Genomic DNA, 18,665 nt, shown 5'->3' with positions numbered 1-18,665 from the left:
CAAGAAAACTACAAGAGGCTGAGAGTCAGAGGGCCAGCCTGGTCAACATGATGACCAGAAATACACACTATAGAATAAGAGAGCTGACACAGTTGTCTATTGACCTCTCCATACATACCATGTTGTAAAAGCATGTTCACACTCACATACATACACACCCAAATAAAAATACCTATTTTTAAAAATTAAAAAAACAATAACAACAAAGAGTAATGACTCCAGAATTTGGGAAACAGAGGCAGGCAAATCTCTGTGAGTTCAGGGCCAGACTGGTCTACATAATGTATTCCACAACAGCCAGAGAGCAACATAAAAAAAACTCTGTCTCAAAAAGCCAAATATATATATATGTTTTATATGTATATATAAGTTTTATATATATATAAATTTTGAAAAAAATTCCTTATATCTTAGTTCATTTTTATTATTACGATGAAATATATGAAGCAAACAAGTTTTATAAAGGGCTTACTGAGGTTTGGCTCAGAAGTTCTGGGGGCACCAAACATGTGGCATATCAGGCCTCACAGACAGTGGCGGGACAGGATAGAGAGACAGGGAGGTTAGAGGGATATAAGGGAAGGAGCTTCAGTACAGAGTCTACTTTAAATCTCACCAGATGACAGGGTAGAATTCCAACACATGAGCTAGGGAGAGGGTGAGTAAAATACTTGTTGTGTAAGCTGGAGGACTTGAGTTTGTATCCCAGCATCCACATAAAAGCCGGATACGGCAGCATGCCTTGTCACCTCAGCACTTGGGTGGGAGGTGAGGATCCCAGGAGGTCTCTGGCCAGTCACTCTAGACAAAGCAGCAAGTTCTAGGTTCAGTGAGAAACTCTGTCTCAAAAAATGAACTAGAAAGTAATAAAGAAAAACACCTGATGTTACCCTCTAGATTCAATATGTATTGTAAATCTACAGGTAAGTATACACACTACACACACGCACAGTTAAAATAATTAAAAAGAAATAATACCAACACAATCAACATTTCCTATGAAGATTGTCTACGTAAAGACAATATTCCTTTAATATAATGAAAATTTTCAAATAAGAATAGTTAAAATCATTTTGGACCATACTTAAGGCCTAAGTATATATAATATGACCTTATCCTTTTCTTAATCAGAAATTCTGGGAACTCACAAACAAAATTATCAACTTTCATTTATACTCACAAGCATGTCTAACCATTTAACTGCAACATTGTGCTATTATCTTCAAAGTTCATGCTCAAGAAACGTACAAGTGAATTACAAAACTCAAGAACAAACCCTCACAACGTTAAACATAGTATGGTGGGGCATGCATGTGATCCTAGTACAGGAAGTCGAAGCATGAGAATTGGAAGTTTAAGGTCATCTGCAGCTGCTCAGTGAGTTCCAGGTGAGCTTGGGATATGCTAAGACTTAAAGCTGAAAGAAAACAAATGAAGATCTCATCCTGTTTTAGGTGTGCTTTCCTTATGTTGAGCCAGACTCACAGCGATCCTCAGCTGTTTGCAGGACGTGCCTGCTACACTAAATCATCTTTCTTCTTGCACAATAATCTAACCCATGTCGTACTTTATCAACTGTAATCCCATCCAATGCACCTCAGGAATCACTCTGTCAACTCATTTAAGTTCCTCAGCAACATTTTAATGTTTCAAAACTCTCCAAGCCACCAAAATGGTACTGATGACTACTATACAGACATTTAGGGAAAATGCACCCTTGAAAAGCCCCCACACAAACCTGCATGAGTCTTAAGCTTCCCCTAAGCGCCTTTTACTCCTGTTCGTGTGTGTGAGAGTGTGTGTGTGTGTGAGTGTGTGCACACACACACATATGATGTTAAAATCTCTTCTTAGACTCCAACTCTGCTTCATCCCGACTCACTCAGAAACTTTTCTGTGATACACAGTCAAGAATGCCCACTTCACTTGAGAGGAGGTCTCAGAAAAGAACTCTTTAGGCTGAGCTGTCAAGCCTATACCCCCTAACCCTGGCAATGGCAGAAACATACAAGAGCAAAGGGTCACATAAGAGGCAATGAAGCCAGAGATAGACAAGGTTATCATAAGAACAGACTTCAGGAGAGTATACTGCCTTTTGAGGGAAGCACTTCAAATGATCTAGGACCTTCATTAAGTTCTAAGCTTTAAAGGTCTGCTATAGCCCTACTTAAGATTAAGGTTTCAACACATGAACCTTATTTTAAAAAAAAAAAGATTTATTTTATTTTATGTGCATGGTTGTTTTTCGTGAATATATATCTGTGCACCATGTATATACAATACCCATAGAAAACAGAAGAAGACATCAGATCCTCTGACACTAAGAGTTACAGTTATTAGTCAACCCTGGTTTGAAAACAGGAAAAACAGCTAAGCCATCTCACCAGGGCCCCCTTCATAACTTTTTCTTAATGAACTCATGCCAAAGACTTTTGTTTTAAATTTTGCGGTGTGTGTGTGCGTGTACATGCACGCTGTCTCTCACATCCTTTCATAACATGTGAGAACTCAATTTTCTCCTTCCACTATGGATTTCAGTAAACTCTGTTATTAGGCCCTTGCAGTAAGCATTTTTACCCACTGAGGCATCTCACAGGCCCCTAAAAGATGAACCTTTGAATAAACAAAATCCATTTGTTTTAACACTACAGCAAAAAGCTTTCTGAGTTTATATTACTTTGCCTTAGTTTAGATATGATTGTGTCCCCAAAATGATCATGTGCTGAAGGATGGTTACCAGTATAGCACTGTGAAGAAGTAACAATATTTAAGGGATGAAAACTTTCAGAGATGATTTATAGGCTCAAATATCATCAATACATCAATGCTTACCTCAAAGAATGGTTAGGTTTTAATTCCTGTGTGAACAGACTATTATATAAAAAGATGACACTTGATCTCCCCAACTCCCTTCCTTATCTTGCCCTAAATTCATGTTCATATTCATATTCTCCCCCCATGCCCTGCCTCTCCCTCCACCCCATGTCCTTTCACCATCTGGTATACTATAATTGCAGCTGGAAGGTCTTACCAAAAGGCCAGAGTTGATTTTGCAATTGCGGCCTCCAAAACTGTGACCTAAATACACCTCTTAATTTTATTAAGTATTTAGGTATCTTGTTACAGCCACATGAAATGAACTACGACAGACCTGAAAAAATGCACACTGTTCCTACTGGTTGTCTTCTCTGCTACTTCCAGCTAGCTGGAAATACACTGTGTATAGAGAACTGTGGTCACTAAGGTAATTAGAGAGACAAGGAGGAGAAAGAAAAGAGCTATAGAAAAGACTTTGCAACACAAGGCGCAACTAGCTGCAAGTAGCTAAATAGAAAGAGCCCACTTCCTTAAATTTGCACATACACCTTGTCCTTGATATTCTGTCTTGGATTCTTTAGTTTGGTTCATGAAAATTTCTTCTGGAGCCTGATCTTTTTGTTTATTTGAAACAGGATCTTTCTGCATAGTCCTGTTCTGCAACTTGCTAAGTAGACCAGGCTTGCCTTGAACTCAGAGAGATCCACCTGCCTCTCCTGCCACGCCCATGGCTCTCTGTTTATTTTTTAAGACAGAGTCTCACTCTGTAATCCTCTTGCCTTATCCTCCCAAGCTCTAAAATTACAGACAAAAGTCACTACTCTAGGTAGGCTTGTTCTTTCTTCCTTTTTCCTTTCCACCTCACTGGCCCCAGCAATGTCATATGATAAAATGTAGTATTTTCATTTTATAATACTAAAATCATTAGATATTCACATGCAAAATAGCAACCTTACCCCTCATCTCATTCCATATACAAGACTAGTTAAAAATTTACTAGATTTAAATTTAAGAGTTATAATTATAAAACGTCTAAATAAAGAAATAGGGATAACTTTTAGTAAAATAAGCCCATATTTTATTTCAAGACACAATTTGGTTATATATCCCAAATTATCCTAAAATTTACTATGTAGCCTAGGCTGGTCTTAAACTCTAGGTCTTCCTACTTCTACCTCTAATTACAAGCATGTGATACATGCTTAACTTTAAAGCATACTTTTAGTTGGTAAATTTTACATTAATATGTAAAAATAACTGCTCTTCAAGAATGTAGTTCAAAAACAAAATTGGTAAGATAGGAGAAAAAGTTTGCTATATTCATATGATAAAGGACTCATATCCAGAATCAAACAGTAAGATAAACAATCCAATACAAAATGTAGTTCAGCTAGTAAGAATGCCTTACTTACTAACATGCAAAAAGCTTTGCTTTTGATCACCATAAACTGTATACAGTGTCACCTGCCTGTATTTCCATCACTCTAGAAGTGGAAGCAGAAGAATTAAAAGTTTAAGGTCATCCTCAGCTACATAGTAAGTTCAAGACTAGTCTAGGATCTATGAGACCCTATTTCAAAGAAAAGGGATGGTGTAGGGAAAGACTCAAGTAAGCCAATGACAGATGGCCTGAGTTAAATTCCTGAAACCCACAAGGAGAAAACTAACTCCTAAAAGTTGCCCTGTTTTCTACATACCTGTGGTGTGCATATGCTATATGCACATTCTCTGAAAAAAAGTACTTTTGAAATTTGTTTATGAGTAAGAGTATTTTACTTGCGTGTGTCTGTGCACCATGTGTGTGCCTAATGTCTGTGGAGACTAAGAAGAAAGTGTCAGATCCCCTAGAACTAGAGGTACAGATGATTGTGAACTGCCATGTAGGTGCTAGAATTCAGCCATGTCCTCTGCAAGAGCAGCCCAAGTTCTGAACTGCTAAAACCATCTCTCTAGCACTGGTCCTCAACCTCTCCCCCCCAAAAAGTAAATAAACAGCTAGGTAAATCTTGAGATAGCAAATTCACTTTGACAGAATAAAGAAAGCAAACAAAATCAACCCCTGACCATTCAAAGTATTGGAAAGGGCACTAAAAACATTGCTAGTTAGGATATCAACTTAAATACTTTTGGAAACATGCTTTGTGATTTCTTAAAAAGTTAAACACATACTTACCATATAACACAGCAATTCCACTTGTAGGTATTTTATTTACCTCTGGAAAATTAAAATGTGTGTCAACACATAAATGTTTATTTGAAGCTCACAGCAGTCTCATTCATAACAGCCACACTGTTGGAAATATAACCAGTGTTCAACAACTCATGAGTGGATAAGCATGTCTGGCACACAGTCAAACTGAAAGCTACTAGCACAAAAAATTGTGAAGCTTAGCAATAGTAGTGTCTCCCTGTAAGCCCGGCACTGGATCAGGAGTTCAAGGCAATCCTAGTTACAAAGTTTGAGTCCAGAATATACTATAGGAGGCCTTGTCTTAAAAGAAAAGAAAAAGGGAAAGACAAAAGACAGACATGAATCTTTAATTCCAGTATTCAGGGGGCAGAGGCTGGTGACTCTCTATAATTCCTGGGGAGGGGCAGGCAGCCCATCACTTTGTTGAGGGTGAGGCAATAACAAGCTATATTATCAAAACTAAAGGGCTATAAAAATGGCTCAGCAGTTAAGAGCACTTATTGCGCTGGGCAGTGGTGGTGCATGCAGCACTTGGGAGGCAGAAGCAGGCGAATTTCTGAGTTCGAGGCCAGCCTGGTCTGCAGAGTGAGTTCCAGGACAGCCAGGGCTACACAGAGAAACCCTGTCTCAAAACAAACAAACAAACAAACAAACAAGAGCACTTATTGCCCTTGTGGAGGGGCCAGGTTCAAGTCCCACATTCACAAGGTGGCTTACAGCTATCTGTAATTCCAGTTCCAAGACATCAGACACCTTTTGGCCTTGTTGGGTACCATGCAAACATATGGTACACATACATCCATGCAGACAAGACACATCGAATAAATAAATCTAAAAGCAAACAAATAAAAAACTCTAGTATTTATACCTCTAGAATATGTGGCTGAAAACTAGACCATTACATAATTCTACCCATCCCAATATAAGCCATGAAAGTGGTTAACAGAGAAGATGTGTGGTGACCAGTCTCTTTCACTTGGGTCTTTTTTTTTTTTTTTTTTTAATCTTTTGTTTTAAATTGGAAACTACTTGTATTTTCTTTTCTTTCTCTTATCTTTTGCGTATATGTGTTTGTTTTGCTTTCTGAGATGGAGGTCTAACTCTGTAACCCAAGTTGCCTTTGGACGCCTGATCCTCCTAACTAGGATTCTCAAATGAAAAGATTACTAGCAGCTGCTACAATATCTGGCTGTAGATTTTCATTTCCAAACATCAATTCTCATTTATTCTATTATTTAGTTATGCAACATGACAGACCTAACATTGTAATTTCAATATACTTTATCTTTAAGATAAACAGAAAATACAAGCAAGGAGAAATTACTTGGTAGATCACATCCTTCAGGAAAAGACTAGAGTGAATAGGTCCATAAATAAAACTACTGGTAGAATAGTTTGCAAGAGTCTATAGTTCAGATCATTGAGATATTTTAAAATATCCTGAAACCAAATACCGACTCAAGGACTAAGCCAGATCCATTCACTATGGTTCACTAAAATACAACCTCCATCAATCCTTGCCCAGTAAGAAAGAAGCCAAACTCACCCTCACATGACCTTATTTTCAAAAGTCGGCCAAGGAACTTTTATAGAAATAGCAACCATATGCCATTTCCCTATCCCTCAAAGTAGTACAAAATAAAGCAAAAACTTTAGTACTAAATATCTCAGGGCTTGAATTTGTCAATAAACGAAGAAAAGAATATGGATCTGGGTGTAACATGATTGTAATCCCAGAATGTGGGAAGTGGAGGCAGGAGAATCAGTGACTCAAGGACAGTGTTGGCTACACAGAAAACTCAAGGCCAGTCCGGGCTGTGTGAGACCCTACTCTTCTCTCCTCTTCCTCCTCCACTTCTGCGTGTCTCTCTCTCTCTCTCTCTCTCTCTCTCTCTCTCTCTCTCTCTCTCTCTCTCTCTCTCTCTCTCTCTCTCTCTCCTCTCTCTCCTCTCTCTCCTCCTCCTCCTTCTCCTCTTCCTCTCTTCCTTCTCTTTCTCCTCTCCCTCCCTCTCTCACACATACACACACACAGAGGAAATATCCTTGATAATACGGCAACAGTGAAAAAAATCTGTGACTAACATCCTATCTAAACAATAAAGCACAAAATGTTCTTCCTGATATAGGAAAAAGGGAAGGATTTCTTGTTACTTAACCTTTTCTCATAGACCTAATCAGTGAAATTAGGGGAAAAAAAAAAAAAACAACGGAAATGCAGAAATAAGACTGTCTTTAATCGCCGGGCACTTGGGAGGCAGAGGCAGGTGGATTTCTGAGTTCGAGTCCAGCCTGGTCTACAGAGTGAGTTCCAGGACAGCCTGGGCTATACAGAGAAACCCTGTCTCAAAAAACAAGACAAAACAAAACAAAACAAAGACTATCTTTAATCACGGATGGCATGGCAATATAGGTTTTAAAAAAAAAAAAAAAGCTAAGGAATCTTCAGAAAAGCTACTAGAACAAGTAATAATAATGGCTTTCACAAGGTGCAGGCTATAAGATCACTTCCGTGCCTTCAATTAACTACAGCCAACAAGTCAACTGTGCTACAAAAGTATCTCAAATCCAGAAGTAGGTAATCTGTTAAGCTTTAAATTGTGAGGAAATCTCCTATCTTGTTATTCCATCTCTCTCTCCCAGTGTATCTGTGCTGCAGATGCTGTGCACTCACCATGGGGAGCGTGTAATCAGCCTCAGTCGTGCTCGAACTGTACAACTATTAAGCTTCCAAGTTTTGAAATGCTTGTCTCAAAACAAAGAGGTCACACATGCTCCTCACTAAGTACATTAACATTCCATTTCACAAGTATGTGCTTAAGCACCTCACTTCTCAAATGTCCAATGATTTGATAAAAACTTGCGTAGGTTACAGTAAACAGGCTTTTACAGCCCAGTCTCTACTAACTGTAGACACTAGTGAAACTCTGAGAGTGAAACAGGAGCCGGACCCCAACCCGACCTCAAGGATCTCTCAGTCTAGCAGGAGACTGTAGTGAGAACAGCAGTCCTGTGAGAAGACAGTGTGCACAGGGGCCAAAGGCAGCACACACATGCAGAGACAAGGACAGGCTAAGCCAGATTTTAAAAGTACATAGAAGGTGACAGGTAGGTGACATAAATTCTTTCAACATTCCTACTTTGAGAAAGATTCTATAAGACAGACTTTTGAAATATTTGTCCTCTAGGATAATGATAAATGCAATAATGATTAAGATAAGAGTCTCTAACTTCTTAACTTGCAATCAAGTGATAAAAGACCAGTGATTCAATTAAAATGCAACCTGATATGGTGGAGGGCACTTGAGGTAGAAGTGGGAGAGCCATGAGTTGAAAAGTCAGCCTGAGCTACACAGCAAGACCTCATCTCAAAATACTTATGTGGACAGACATATGTGCGCTTCATACTGTCTGTACTAGACAGTTTTATTTTTACACAGCTACTAGTAACTTGTGTTACTCTAACACAAGTTAAAGTCATCAGAGAGAAGGGAACCTCAATTAGGAAAATGTCTCCTTAAGACCACGGTGTAGGCAAGCCTCTGGGACATTTTTCTTAATTAGTCATTAAAGATGAAAGACCCAGCCCATTGTGAGTGATTCCATCCTTGGGCTGGTGGTCCTGGGTGCTATAACAAAGCAGGCTGAGCCAGCCATGAGGAACAAGCCAATAAGCAATACTCCTCCATGGCCTCTGCATCAGCTCCTGCCTCCTCATTCCTGCCCTGTTTTGAGTTCCTGTCCTGACTTCCTTCAATGAAGAATAGTGATATACAAGTATAAACCAAACAAACCCTTTCCTACCCAAGCTGCTTTGATCATGGTATTTCATCATAGCAATAAAATAACCTGAACTAAGGCAAACCAGCATAATGGGATCTTGATGTGACAACCTGACTATGTTTTGAAAAGAACTATGCAAGGACTTTGGAAATCTGAACTAGAAAATCCATTGAGTGTTGAGAGCTCTCTGGGGTTTGGGAGCTAAGAATGTTGAGAGCAATGTAGATGATCAAGGCCTGGCATCTTAAGTTTCAGAGGAAAACAAAGACTCCACCAGGCCATTTGTGTGAAGACTCTGGGTTATCTGGTCAGCTGGAGCAGAACGACCAGCTATGTTTAACAGGAGACCAAAACCACTACAGTAAAACCCTTCCTTTACTAGGACAATTGATGCTGGTCAGCTGGAGCTAAAAATTACCAGTGATTAAGAAGAGACCAGCAACACTGAGGTGAAATCTGGGAAGTGTTTCCTAAAACTCATCACATGTAAGATGTGTTCCAATGGTGTCCAAGGTTGTGCCTTGTAATAGTAGCAGAACTTGATATTAAGAGTCACCCAAGTGGTACTGGTTTCGAAGGCATGAAGTAGTCGTGGCAAGTAGCTGAGGGTGGGAACTGAGAGAGGCCAGAAGAGGCCATAGGTGAAGGTTCAGCCTCAGTGGTAGTTGAAGGCCAAAGATTGAAGTGGGGATGGAGTGGGGCATGCAGAGAAGCTAAGGCTTAGCACCACAAAGAGAGCCTAGGAGAGGCTATTGGTGAAAAGTGCAGAACAGCTGCAGTAAAAGATCCCAGAATTTTGAACATGCCAGGACCATGGGAGGACCACCTAAAACAACAGCAGCAGTGGAGTGGAGCCGGCCTGAGCTTAAAAAACAAGCTCTGTGTGCTGCAGAGGGTAGAGCTGAAGAAGCGACCCCAAGCTCTTTGGAGGATCCAGGAAGATCATGCATGAATCTGACACTGAACATGGTGTTATATATACTATTGAGAGTTTGGTTTTCTGTTGATCTGATTGTGATGGTGCCCTGGTTCTTCCCTCTTGAAGTAAGAAAGTATTTAACTTAATTTTGATTTGTAGAGGAGGCCACAGTTGAGAGATTCTGGCTACACAGAAAAATAGTCTCCAAAAAAAAAAAAAAAAAGATTTTAGACTTTTATACAGACTGAATATTTTAAAGGGACTGAACTTTAAAAAACAAACAAACAAACAAACAAACAAAAAAACTATTTACTATTTTTTGTGAATTTCACATCATACACCCCAATCCCACTCCACAGCCTTCCATATCCACCCCCACCCATGCACCCTCCCCTCAAAAGAAAAAGAAAAATCTCTAGAATGGAAACTGTGGTGTGTCACACAGTATACCCTTTTGCCCAAACAGTTTTACTTGCAAATGTCTGTTGCAATGAGTCATTAATCTGGTTAGAGGCCCCTGTCTTCTGTTACACTATCAACACCAGGCTCCTCTCAGATATCCTGTTGTTGCCCTGTGTCATGGAGATCTGCAGCTTTGGATCTACAGGAACACTGACTACCAGCAGTTCACCAATGGGATAAATTTTGAGGTAGACCAACTCAAAGCCCTAGGCTGGGTAGTAGTTGAGTTGGTCAGCCTGCCAGCTCTCCTGTGCCCTTGTCACCAAAGCTGGCTATCCTGCTATCCCAGGCAAGGGGTGTGGCTATTTCTGCACAGTCCTCAGACATCAACATTGTCACAGGTGGCAGCCCAGACCAGGAATGTCCTCATAACCTTTGATGGTAACATGGACCACAGACATCAACACAGCCCCATGATGCTGCAGGGCCACGGACCCAGACATGGCCCTCCATGGCAGTACAGGTCAAGACATCACCATGACCTCAAGTAGCACGTAGGCTACTCACATCATGTTGTTCCTTACCACCCTCACGTCTCCAGTTCCATCTCTCTTTATATTGCACAAATGATTCCACTTCTCTTTCTCTCCCGTCTTACCACCACACACTTGTTCATTGTGGTGATGCCACCTCTAGGCCTCTAGGGTGCTTCCACCTGCCCATGCTGCATGGTGATGGTCTGGACTAAACTTTTAATCTATTTGAATTTGTATTGAATTGAAGTTGTAAAGACTTTTACACTGTAAAAGTGTAAATAACTTTTTTTTTTTTCTTTTCTGAAACAGGGTTTCTCTGTTGTAGCTCTGGCTGCCCTGGAACTCACTCTGTAGACCAGGCTGGCCTCGAACTAAGAAATCCACCTGCCTGTGCCTCCCAAGTGCTGGGATTAAAGGCGTGCGCCACCACCACCCGGCGTAAATAACTTTTAAAGTTATTTATGAGAGATCTAAAGAGATGAACAAGAAAGAAAAGGTTGTGACTTAATGGTGATGTTTTTGTGTGTCAAGTTGACAAATGGTAAATTGTGCCAGATAGTTTTATATCAACTTGACACAAGTTAAACTCATATGACAGAAAAGAACATCAATTTTTAAAATGTCTCCATTAGATCAAGCTGTAGGAAAGCCTCTAGGACTTTCATAATTAGTCACTGCTGTGGCAGGGCCCAGCCCATTGTTGGTCATACCATACTGGGCTGGCAGTCTTGGATTCTATAAGAAAGCAGGCTGAGCCAGCCAGCAAGCAGCACCTCTCCATAGCCTCTGCATCAGCTCCTGCCTCCAGGTTCCCACCCCATTTGAATTCCTGTCCTACGTTCCTTCAGTGATGAACAGTCAGTGATATGGACATGTAAGGCAAATAAAACCCTTTCCTATCCAAGTTGCTTTGGTCATAGTGTTTCATCACAGCAATAGTAACCCTAAGACACTACTTCTTTTATTTTATTTAAAGAATTAAAAAAAAAATTTTTTTTAATTTATGGGTATAGGTATTCTGCTTGCATGTGTGTGGTGCCTGGTACCCATAGGTCAGAAGAAGGCATTGGCTCCTCTGGAGCTGGAGTTAAGGATGATTATGAGCTGCCATGTGGTGGGAACTGAATCTGGATACAGTGCAAGACTAGGAAGTGCTCTTAACCTATTTAAAAAACAAAGGTTGTGTGTGTGTGTGTGTGTGTGTGTGTGTATGACGTATGGGTAAGGGCATATGTATGCCATAGTGAATGTGTGGGGTGAAAGAATAAAAGGATACCTGTGCAGTCAGTTCTCCCTCCACCTTTACAGGGGCTCTGAGGACTGAACTCAGGCCATCAAGCTTGCACACACTCTTGAGCCATCCTGCCTCATACTATTTTGATAATCTCCTATAAACTAAAACTGCCCTAAAATTAAGAGCTTTTTTTTTTTTTTAAAGCTGCTAATAAGGTCAAATGCTATTTAAAAAAAAAAAAAAAAAGCCATGTATAGTTGCTCATATTTATAACCCCAATGCTCTGGAGGTTGAATCAAGAAGACTACAATTCAAACCAACCTGGGCTACACAGCAAGACTCTACCTATTGCCTGCTTGGTTGCTTTTTCTTTCCTCCTCCTCCTCCTCCTCCTCCTCCTCCTCCTCCTCCTCCTCCTCCTCCTCCTGTTCTCTCTCTCTCTCTCTCTCTCTCTCTCTGAAACAGAGTCTTTCTATTCAGCCTTGGTTGTTCTCGAACTCACTCTGTAGATCATCGTGGTCTTGAGCTAACAGAGTCTGCCTCTACCTCTCAAGTACTAGAATTAAAGGCATAGACCACACCCAGTGAGACTGTTATCTCAAAAATAAAACAAAATAAAAGTGCCAACTATAGTGACTCAAACATATAATCCCAGGAAACAGCAGGCAAAGGCAGGAGGATTGCTGTAACTCTAGGGCCAATCTGGTTTACATGGCAAGGGTCCAGCCAGCCAAGACTTCAAGTATGACCGCTTCAAAAAACAAAACAGAAAAAAGAAAAGAAGCAGTAAGGACAGGCAGACAAGCACTTGCTGCCAAACCTGATATCCCGAGTTCAAGCCCCAGGGCCTGCATGGTAGAAGAGAGAACTCTTCTGACCTTCACACCCATGCTAAGGCACAAATGCACCCAGGAACATACACTAAATACGTAAGTTTAAAACACATAAACAAAGTTTAAAAGATAAAATTCCTATATACAAAAGTAAAACAACTATGTCTTTCAAATATTTTTCTGTAGTCATTTTATATAATTATAATCATATTACATTTGTTCCTAGTATTTTCAAGTCTAAGAAACATATTTTGACAATTGGAAAAACTACAGAATCACATGGTAAGTCAATATTTAATGATGAGAAAAACATGGTTGTTTTAAGTGTGTGTGTGTGTGTGTGTGTATGTGTCCACACAAGTATTAAATAAGCTTTAAAATAGTAACAACAGCTAAATTACACTAAATAAGCTAAAGGTGAGAAACTAGTAGGTACTCAGTCCTTGAGTGTAGAAGGCACAAAGCCTTTGTGCTCACAGACAATCACTAGGAAACCAGGCATGTTAGAGGCTCTTCAGTGGAAGAGATGTGTGCCCTGTTTTTTGCCCAGAAGGCTGAGAATGGATGTTAATAGCTAGTGACCTCTGAACTATGTTATGACTGAGGGCACATCTGTTTTCCACAGAGCTTACAAACAGAACCAGAGGTGATTAATACTTATCTGTATGACTGAGACCACACCAGATCTTCCCCAGGCCCTCAGGATAATACATGTAGTCTATCAACAGAACCCATCTTTATGGAAGAGATGACATGAACTTTCAAATGAGTTTCAATGTAATTATGCCTTAAGCTTTATTGTGTGCATGGGATTGTATACCAGGAAACTTTTTAAAAGAAATTGTACTGTAATTAAATATGCTTAAAATAAACCTCCCAGGGTCAGACTCTTCAAATTTGAAGCAACACAGGCTACTGAATCATGCTGAAGCAGGCTTCCCTCTTGCCTCAGGTGGATTATTACTCTGCTGGCACTGGTGTTTGCAGAGACATCCCTCACACACACCCAACAACATGGAACAATCCTATTGCAGATAACTTGAAATTCCTCATAAAATATTTTTTGGTTTTCTAAAAGTTATAGAGAGATCAACAGAGTCATGCTTGATCAAACAACAACAAAAATATAGCAAATTCACCATATTTTTTGGCTTTTAACTAAAAGAAGAGCACCAATCTATATGCTCTGCTAAACTTCCATAAAAAACACTGTGTCCCTGGCTCAAAAAACTAGAAAACAGAAGTTTAGACAAATACGTCTGGTAAAAAGTGAGGATAGAAAATGGGAGAAGAGATCCAAGCAGAGGAATTCTTCAGTTTCTGTGTATGAAATGCCTATCCTTTGACAGAGTCCCAAACCATACATATATGAGGCAGATTCCAAGTAGCCCAAATAAAATGAAAATGTTTCATAACTAAATGAAGCTAGACATGGTAGCACCTGCCCTATAATCTCATCACCTAAGAAGCAGAAAAAACTGTCAGTTCAAAGCCAGTCCAGGCTGACTGTGATGGCTATTAAATCTACCTCTAATCTGAATCTTTGAGGTAGAAGTACACACCTTTAATCCAGATCTTTTGAGGTGGAAAGACTTGATTTCTAATCTAAGACACACCTTCTACTGGAAGCCTGTTTAAAGGTCAAGGAAGCCGGAAGCCTCAGCTCTTGTCCTGCTTGCTCTCATCCTCACTAGCATATCCATTCCTTCACTAGCACCAGGGCCTACTTCTTTGGTATTCCAAAGTATACTGAAGACCAACTGAGACACCCAGCCTTGTGGACGGAATAAGTATTGGATTGTTGGAACTCATGTTCATAGGCAGCCATTGTTGGACTTTCAGGATCATAGCCCGTAAGTTATTCTAATAAATCCCCTTTCTAAAGAGAAATTCATTTTGTAAGTTCTGTTACTCTAGAGAATACAGATTTTAGTACCAGTAGTAGTTCTAGAGTAACAGAAGAATGAATATTTTAAGTATCTGGAATAGGCTTTCCAATTTGCCAACAACTACAGTTACCGCGCGAAGCCTCTCCAGTTACTCAGGCCTCTCTTGCATGTTCATCGAGCACTAAAAGTTTTACAAACTTAGTGAGACAGGTGCATTTGATTATCCTGATTCTCACACCGAGTGTGAGAGGTAACAGATTTGGTAACTATGTCTATAAAACTTTTGACAAGCTATAGAAAAATAAGAAAAATGCTGCTGTTGCTGCTTGATTGCTCCTAGCATCTTTGGATAAACTGATAAAGATCGAGCTCCGTGATAAAATTAACCAACTTCTAGATTCTCAGAATATGGTGAAAGACCACAACTTAGTAATAAAACTTAGTAATAAGTAATAAAACTGACCAGCTTAAGATGGGTATAAAGAGCCTAAATGTTTCTAAGTGTGCCTTGAAAGGGAGTCTTCTCTCTAGCAGCCACAGAGCTCAAGTTGCAGAAAAACAAACCAAAACCCTCATTATAAGGTTGGTTGAATTACAGCAAAAATTCAAGTCCCAGCTTCAGAGGTGACAGTAGTTAAAGTGAGAGCAATAATTGGTCCTGTAACTTGGGATGTGAATGTGTGGGAGGATGCTATTGAAGCTGAGAACCCTCAGATTCTCAAGGGTTTATCTCACCTGAGGAAACAGATTGTATACTCACACCTCATCCCCTGAAATACTGCCCCTTTCACCTTTAACTGAGGTAATTAATCCTACATTGTCTGCTAAACCAGCAGTGACTTTCTCTGAAGAAATGCCAGGAAAGACAGACTTCGATGTTCTTCGGGGCCTACCAACTGTTAAGCAGCCTCCTAAGGGCAAGTATAAAGTGTGGCCCGTGAGGAGGTATGCTACACTACTATAGAGCTTAATGACTTTGCTAATTCATTTAAGCACAAGTCTGTGGAACGAATGAGGGAATGGATTTTAAGTGTTTGGGATAATGGTAGAAGACACATAAAACTGGATCAAACTCAATGTATTGATATGGGCCCTCTCAGTTGAGATCCTAGGTTTAATATGGAAGCTTGGGCAGCTAAAAAAAAAGGGGGAACAAAAATTTGTATAGTGGTTGGCTGAAGCGTTTGTCAAAAGATGGCCTACTGAAAAGAAATTGAAGATGTCTGATATCCCTTGACTTAATAAGTTGATAAAGAGGTTTTTAAAGCTGTGGAAATTGCAACAGTAAAGAGGGTACTCTGTATAAAACTGAATCCTCAACAATGGGAAGGCCCAGAAGATGCAAAAGGTAAGAGGGCACCAGCACATTTGAAGAGCTTTGTTGTTGCCCCTTTCCTTGCTCCAAACCTTTGCTTGGTTAGATGAATTCAATGCAATGGGTTTAATTGGGCCTGAGGCAGTAGGGGCCAGGTGGCAGCACTGAATCACCAAAAGCAAGGTGATTATTCTAATGGGCAGGTCAGACAAAGCCATGTCCATAATGGCCTGACCTGTAATGGTCAGCACAAGCAAAAGTGAATTTTATGGTAGCATGACTCATATAGACCTCTGATACTGGTAATCCGTCATGGTATTTTCAGTAATGAAATAGATAAAAAGCCTACTGATTTTTTTTTTTTTTTGACCTATATAAGCAGAAAAATTCTCAGTCAAATGAAAGAAAGGCTACATTAGATTATGGCAAAAGGTAATCTTGGCTTGTGAACCCATTTCCAGATTGAGCCAATTTGTCAACCCAAACCCCTTGAATGAAGGGACAGCCAGGTAGGTTCTCTTGAGGAAGGACGATAGAATAGCTAGAAGTCTTACTGTTAGCCTTTCTCCAGTCCTTCCCCAGAGGGACCTCGGCCATTAACAAGGATAATTATATATAACTGGGAGAAAGAAAACAGATTTTCTGGGGTCTATTGGATACTGGTTCTGAATTGACACTGATACTGGGAGATCACAAGAAACATCGTGGCTGAAGTCCAATTCACAGTCGGTCCAGTTGTCCTGAACTCATCCTGTGGTTATTTATCCAGTTCAGAATTGTAATTGGAATAGAGAAACTTAGAAGTTAGAGAATCCTGACTAACAGTGATGTAGCAAATTTCAGTCTACACTGGACTATCTAGCAAGATCCTACCTCAAGGGGGAAAAAAAAAAAACTCAGCAAAAAGTGAAATTAAAATTTGTGTTGTTGCCGGGCGGTGGTGGCGCCTTTAATCCCAGCACTTGGGAGGCAGAGGCAGGCGGATTTCTGAGTTCGAGGCCAGCCTGGTCTACAGAGTGAGTTCCAGGACAGCCAGGACTACACAGAGAAACCCTGTCTCGGAAAACCAAAAAAAAAAAAAAAAAAAAAAAAAAAAAAAAAAAAAAAAAATTTGTGTTGTTGGGGGCTAGTAAAACGGCTCAGCAGGTAAAAGTGCTTGACTTCAAGCTTGATCACTACCTGAGGCTAATAAAATCATGGACTTTAGACGAAAACTACAACCACCAGTTTACTAAGCCAGCATAATTCCTAACTACATTAAAAATACTTGTACCATTGTAGCCACAGATAAGAGTACCTCTCATCTCTCAAAGAAGCTTCTCTTTGCAGCAGACAGAGATCATTACGCACGCACAGGCACACTCAAAAGGTTAAGGAGCAGAAAATAACTGTGGGCCACTCAGCATCAGTAGATCATATCCAACACAACTCCTGCACCCAAGACTCAGGACATCATGGAAGAGGAGACAGAAACGTGAGAGTCAGAGGACCAGGAAGTCTGCTGTAAGAGTATGTCTCCTAGCTGGGTGGTGATAGCACACATCTTTAATCCCAGCACTTGGGAGGGAGACACAGGCGGATGGATCTCTTGTGAATTCCAGGTCAGGGTGGTCTACAGGGTGAGTTCCAGGATGGCCAGGGCTACACACACACACACACACACACACACACACACACACACACACACCCCAAAAACCCAACCAACCAACCAAACAAACAAACACTATACTGATTTCCTTCCACCTATGGCTTAGGGTGGCTATAGCTCCTAGCTACCACACCTCTGACCTTTAACAGTCCTAACAGTTCTTGTTTAGCCTTAGTGCACTCATTCAATAAGTAACCAGTAATGGCTACACTACCATTTTCTGTGTATGACATCATGTGGGGGAAAAAAGTGAAAAGCACCAAGACTTAAAGTACTTCTCAAATACTTTGGTAACATATAAGCTCTCAGAGTAATTTCTATAGACTATTAATATTATTTACTAAGGTAGCTATTTTCATGCAAAGTACAGACTTCAGTAGCCTCCATGGCACATCTCAGACAATAGACAAAATCTTTTAAAGAAGCTGGCATTTTCTCCAAATTGGAATAGTGGCAAATATTTTGTTCTTACCCTGTACAATGGAAAATGTCAAGCATTTACAAAGCAGGAAAGAGAAATAATGAAACTTCATACAACCATCAACCAGCATGAATACTCAATCACCTTATAAAGAACATCACTTTATCTGTAATGCCTGTATACTTTAACCTCCTCACAGCAGATTATTCTGAATCCAGCTGCAGACATTCTATCATTTCATCCATAAATATTTCACCACTTATGCCTACATTCTAAAAGATACCATAGAAATTTTTATATAATGATGTTGCCAGTTTTCCTGGAAGTTCTTAGGTTGGTGATTTTATCAGATTTCTGATATTAAGTAACCAGTAAGTCATGGATCACAGAAATTTATCTGTTAGAAAACACACATATATATTACATTTTTTTCTACTGCATTTTCTTACAACTTAAAGAACTTAAAAGTAGAAAATTGGGAAAAGGTTTTAATTTTTAAATGTTTTACTAGTTATATTAACTATACATAATATTAGATTTCCTTGTGACAGTTTAACAAGTATACAATGTATGCCAATCACATCTGTCTCCCTGTCACCCGCATTGATCTCCCTCCTACCTCTTCTAATCTCTTTCCCTTCCCAACTAGCCTTCTTCCTACTTTCACGTTTTTGTTTTAT

At 39.9% G+C, this 18,665-nt stretch overlaps 1 protein-coding gene across 34 annotated transcripts in view; it reads right to left on the bottom strand.

Moving 5' to 3' along the window:
* Nucleotides 1-18,665, bottom strand: part of Tfdp2 (transcription factor Dp-2) — a 139,364-nt gene that overhangs the window by 82,315 nt on the left and 38,384 nt on the right. For 4 of the 34 annotated variants that reach the window (XM_076917527.1, XM_076917528.1, XM_076917529.1 and 1 more), the window contains one exon: nucleotides 4,991-5,032. The exons of 25 other annotated variants lie outside the window; for them this stretch is intronic. In XM_076917527.1, the coding sequence (XP_076773642.1) occupies nucleotides 4,991-5,032 (42 nt within the window). Of the gene's footprint in view, nucleotides 1-616; nucleotides 738-4,990; nucleotides 5,033-18,665 lie in introns of those variants that run through there. 5 more of the 34 variants (XM_034484536.2, XM_076917531.1, XM_076917532.1 and 2 more) reach the window with 4 other exon arrangements.

Source organism: Arvicanthis niloticus, chromosome 21 (genome assembly GCF_011762505.2).
Source record: "Arvicanthis niloticus isolate mArvNil1 chromosome 21, mArvNil1.pat.X, whole genome shotgun sequence".
Taxonomy (NCBI): Eukaryota; Metazoa; Chordata; class Mammalia; order Rodentia; family Muridae; genus Arvicanthis; species Arvicanthis niloticus.
The sequence above is the reverse complement of the archived record's forward strand: the minus strand, read 5'-3'. Positions and strand labels throughout refer to the sequence as shown.